Below are 4942 nucleotides of genomic sequence, written 5' to 3'. Positions count from 1 at the left end.
AATACCAATGGATATTTAACATATATCAACGCATATAAATATGACACATACATCATTTTTATCCAAGTAATAAGTAGCAAACGACTACATCCATGTCCATGGATATTGATCGTTGATTACATACTCTTGCAAAAACATGCATCATTCTATGATTTGCTTGTCTAATCGTATTTTGTATGTCAGATATCGATCATGAGAATTAGTGATTTATAAGGCACATTCAAGTTGGTATAATTAGACATGCAAATCATGGGATGAATTATATAAACACCTAACAAAGATAATTTGATATAAGTAGTATTAACTCTATTTTATTTTTACACCTTTTAAATATGTGCAAAATGATCAAATTAATAACTCAATTATTATGAGATAGATGAAGTATATATTAAACAATGTCACAACAAATACCATTAAACTTTTGTTAATCTTCTTAGTTTTAAAACTTTTTTTCTCTTCATCTTGTTGTCGTTACAATATCTTTTGTTCTTTGACAAATTTTCAAAAGAATTGAGCCATAAATTGTCTAATATGATCAATGACATTTTTCTCAATTCGTAATGAGTTATTGAATATCTACATATTCGACCATATGAATAAATTAAACAATATGATATAGTAAAACAAAAAGTTACATCATTTTTGTTAATCAATATTGTGACATATAATTTTTTTTTTTTAAATTATACACTACAAGAAAACATTGGTATACCTACGGAAAAATTACCCATGGATGTTAGTCCGTGAGTAAATTAGTTTTTTTCTACGGAAAAACTTTGTTTATTGCTTAAAAAATAATTTGTTTTTTTTTTTAATTAATTTCAACGATTATTCTGTAGGTAACACTAAAAAAGTATGTGGGTAAAGAAAAAAAAAAGTGCAACCCACTTAAATTTGCGAAATTTATTCGTGTTACTTTTACAGCGTTGTAAAAACTATGGGAGAGCGCTTCAATTTACAGCGCTTTTACAAAAAGTGTTGTAAAAGGGTTGCGTAGATAATTTCTTTTTTTTTTTTAGAAAATTTTTGTGTTGAGTTTTATAAAAAAAGTTTATGTGAAAACCCAAAATCTATTCATTCTCAACACCAAAAAGAACTCATTCATTCAAAATTACAACCTAGACAACCCTAAACCCTTCTTTTTCTTCTTCCAACCTCCTCTAGATTGCAACTCCCTTCGTCGACTCCGACCACTCTCGTTGTGTTGTCTTGTTCGGTATTTCACTGCGTCGTTCTTGCTACGCCACTGGTATATCTCTTCATCCTTTCTCAAACCCTTTTCTCTCAACTATCTTCAACAAACCCTAATCCCCAAAAACCCTGAATTCAATTTCGAACAACCCTAAATTCATCGCTCTCGTTTCACTTCGCGATTTGCAATAGCAAGTAAATTCTATTCTCTTTCCAAATCATTTCAGTTTGCAATTTCATTATTTATTTTGGTAATCTTGCTTGTTAAGTGTCATCAATTCACGATTTGCTGAATGAGGCTGTCGGTTAGCGATTTGTTCTGTTTTTGAGCTGATATGAGTGCTAATCTAAAATTTCAATTTACACTGACTTTGGTATCCACCATATAAAGAAATGTAGTAATTCATCCTTTCAGAAAAGGAAGAGGTAAGCACTCACTTATTGATTACTGTGCAGAAATATAGTCAAATAGAGAATGAGTAATCACTTGACACCTTTTTCTTGCTAAAACAATCATGGTCGACCATGCCAATGGATATAGAAAAATCTCAAGCCATGATTGCCGCTGAAGCCATCCCCATCTTGCATATGCTCATGAAAACCTGCCCACCAAGTTTCCATGAGAGGGCATATACTCTTCTGCACTGCTTACCAGGTTGTTTGACTGTCCCAGGTTGTTTGATTGTCACCATTAAACGTGGAAACAACCTCAAGCAAACAATGGGAAGCACTAATGTATTCTGCCAGTTGACCATAAGCAATAGCCCTCCAAAACAAACCAAGGTACTGCAGTGAATAATTAAAAAAATCTGCATAAGCACCAGTAATATATCTTAGCTATTGTATTTGGTTAAAGTTCAATTACTTTTTAAGCTGAAACTATTCATATAATTTTTTTTTATCCTTATAACTTGTGAGAATACATTTACGTACTCTACATTTGTCTGTGTAGAATTGTTTCTCTGTTATAGTTTCTTTTTGTTACAGTTGTGACATCTCTCATAAGCTGAATGGCTATTAGACTTGGTTAATCATAATCAATTGAGTGTATAAATAAATATATACTGAACTGAAGCTTCTCAACTGTAAATTCAATTTCAGTTTCATATTCAATAACAGAATGCATTACTCGTTTCTGTTTGAATTCAAACATGATATATAATGCCTTCTGCTCCACATAATAAATTCAAATTGGTCTTGTTGATTCTATCATAGACTTCCATAATTGGCAACCTGACAAATTGCAGAATTCATTTTCCGATATTCCAACATTATATATGAAGTTATTAATTGATTTATCTGTGGTCTCTAGTGAGGATTTTATTGTATCATACAAGATTACATATGCCATTTATATTTTTGCATTTGGTAGGTAGTGAACCATAGTACTTCTCTGGAATGGAAAGAAGGATTCACATGGGCATTTGATATACCTCCCAAGGGCCAAAAGCTCTATATCGTATGCAAAAGCAAGAATACTTTTGGGAAGGTAATTATATATACATTATGTAAGTAAATACTCATTCTCTATTTGACTATTTTTCTGCACGATAATCAGTAAGTGAGTGCTTACCTCTTCCTTTTCTGAAAGGATGAATTACTACATTTCTTTATATGGTGGATACTCATATTTTCTTGATTACTGAGAGGATCTTTGCTTATTTCTTTCAAAAAATTTCTTTGATAGATCATGGATCTACTTTGTCTGCTTTTTTGAGTATGTAAAAGTTAAGGTGGTGGAAAATGAAATGTGATTCACTGTCGGTTGAAAACAAATTTTTACTTGCTCCTTTTTCACCTTCACACTAACATAAGTTGATTATTCAGTCTTAATCATATTAGGGCTGCAGAACATCCTCATTTGAGTATCCTAGAAACTGAACTTTGGAAGAAAAGAAAGCAATACCATCAGCTTCTGCAAAACTCTCTTATTTTTGCTTCAAGTGTTTCTCTAAACTTTTCTTACCAGAACTTGACGCAAGATGCACACACTACAAGTTTGCTAAATATTCATTTTTCTGTTGTTCGAGTGTTGATTGTTAATTGGTAAAAAAAGGGTGTTGACTGGTAAAATAGCTTTCTATGTTGAATTTACAGTTGGGACCGCAACGACATTTGTTAGTTTGGGAGCATGTCGTGCATATGTAGTGAAGAAGAACTCTTCTACCTAGTCATCAAACAACTTAAATTATGGTAACAGTTTTGACATAATTGTGAATTTGTGTTAAGTATTGTATACAAAACCTCATCGAGAGACCTTAAGTTAGACTCTTTTATGCATAATAATCACTAATTTTCATTTATTCTTTGTTAGGTTAAGGCTTGTTATATGTAGTTAGTTTCCTCAATATGATTGTTGGTTTTCAGTCTAATTTTCATTGTGAACTTTTTAGCGGAAATTACATTGATTTGATGAAATTACAATTATCGAAATTACAGTTATCGGTCTTTTAATTAGAGTATGCTTGAAACGTTTCACACACACACACACACACACACTTTTTGATCAATTAACTCTATACAAGTCCGTCTTTAGTGGAACAGTCACAAATTATATACATGTCAAATTGTCAATGTCTCAATACCACTGAACTCTTGTTTAGTTTAATAGGATTGCTGTAAGAAATGAACCCAAAAATTATCAATGTCTCAATGCCACTGAACTCTTATTTGATACTTACAAGCATGGTATTGTATAGTATTTCGTAGCTCTTTTCTTTTGATAAGTTTAGGTCCTAGCTTATTTGGCTTATTGAATATGAACTCTAAAAATGCATATTAAAACTAATAATGAAAAGATGTATATATGAATGTATAACTCTATATGTATATATGAATGTATAACTCTATATTGAATATGAACTCTATATGAATGGTTTGAGAAGTAGAACAATGAGGGAAAAATGAAAGATAAACTTTGAATAAAGGTAGATGAATAATGCATGAAAGAGTTAATTTGTTTGAGTTATGATGTGGTTTAGTTTTATTTAAAATGTTTATTTTTCTATTTTGATGTTACCCACGGAAATGCCATCGGTAAGGTTTATTCATGCCATTTTCGTGGATAATTGTTTTCTTTCAGACTTGACATTACACACAGAACTATCATCGGTAAAATTACCCATGGAGAAGTCGTGATCAAATTTATCTACAGATACGTAGTAACTATACATTATTCAAGGCTTTTCCGTCGGTAAAAAAATTCCTACGAGCCAATTATCTACGAACTTGTGTTCGTAGATAATTTTACGTTACCTACGAAATGTTCGTGGGTAAAGTCAAAATTTGCTGTAGATAATGACAACTTTTCTTATAGTGATATCAGCTCTTCAAATCCTTCAACAAACATTGGCGCGATAACGTGAAACATATTTTTCATCATATAAAATTCACATTCTCAATCATTGTCTTGTAGAGGTGTCTATGTCATGTATCGATATGAAATTATTGCATATACATGTTATCTAACACTATTAAATGTCCATAAATTAAAGTATTTACATTGATAATTTTCCATGTAGAATTTTTCTTGAAACCTTTAATAAATTATATTCTTTAATAGAAAACAAGTGTAAAAGGTATAATGTATTAGTACATTAATTTGATTTTTTTTTTTATAAAGGTTTGATATGTAAAATTGAAAAAATAATTTTCAAAACACATTCTCAAAATATATAATGTTAATTGAATATTGATGTTCTGAAGATGTTAACTCAATTGAAAACCGTAAAGTTATTTGGCAATATTACTA

The 4942-nt window shown here is 30.7% G+C and overlaps 1 protein-coding gene across 12 annotated transcripts; it reads left to right on the top strand.

Moving 5' to 3' along the window:
• Nucleotides 1–1068: 1068 nt before the first annotated feature.
• Nucleotides 1069–4705, top strand: LOC101489471 (protein CELLULOSE SYNTHASE INTERACTIVE 3-like). Of its 12 annotated transcripts, none has more exons than XM_027336431.2 (5): nt 1069–1386; nt 1648–1974; nt 2564–2680; nt 3268–3384; nt 4274–4705. In XM_027336431.2, the coding sequence occupies exons 2-4, from the start codon at nt 1717–1719 to the stop codon at nt 3337–3339; spliced, it is 447 nt and encodes a 148-aa protein (XP_027192232.1). In that variant the 5' UTR covers nt 1069–1386; nt 1648–1716; the 3' UTR covers nt 3340–3384; nt 4274–4705. The 12 variants fall into 12 exon arrangements, 9 of the variants coding, with proteins under 9 accessions (XP_027192232.1, XP_073226900.1, XP_012573871.1 ...); XM_073370799.1 differs by having other exon boundaries at nt 4233–4705; XM_027336433.2 differs by having other exon boundaries at nt 1070–1386; nt 3289–3384.
• Nucleotides 4706–4942: the final 237 nt, after the last annotated feature.

The sequence above is a fragment of the Cicer arietinum genome, chromosome 7, assembly GCF_000331145.2.
Source record: "Cicer arietinum cultivar CDC Frontier isolate Library 1 chromosome 7, Cicar.CDCFrontier_v2.0, whole genome shotgun sequence".
Classification (NCBI taxonomy): Eukaryota; Viridiplantae; Streptophyta; class Magnoliopsida; order Fabales; family Fabaceae; genus Cicer; species Cicer arietinum.
This window is presented reverse-complemented; position numbering and strand designations above follow the sequence as displayed.

What these genes read in the sequence shown, in the direction of transcription:
- LOC101489471 (XM_027336431.2), top strand. Translation starts at nt 1,717, where the DNA reads ATGCCAATGGATATAGAAAAATCTCAAGCCATGATTGCCGCTGAAGCC. An exon ending in GCCCTCCAAAACAAACCAAG is followed by an intron (nt 1,975 to 2,563) that starts GTACTGCAGTGA and finishes TGCATTTGGTAG; the next exon opens with GTAGTGAACCATAGTACTTC. An exon ending in GCAAGAATACTTTTGGGAAG is followed by an intron (nt 2,681 to 3,267) that starts GTAATTATATAT and finishes CTGGTAAAATAG; the next exon opens with CTTTCTATGTTGAATTTACA.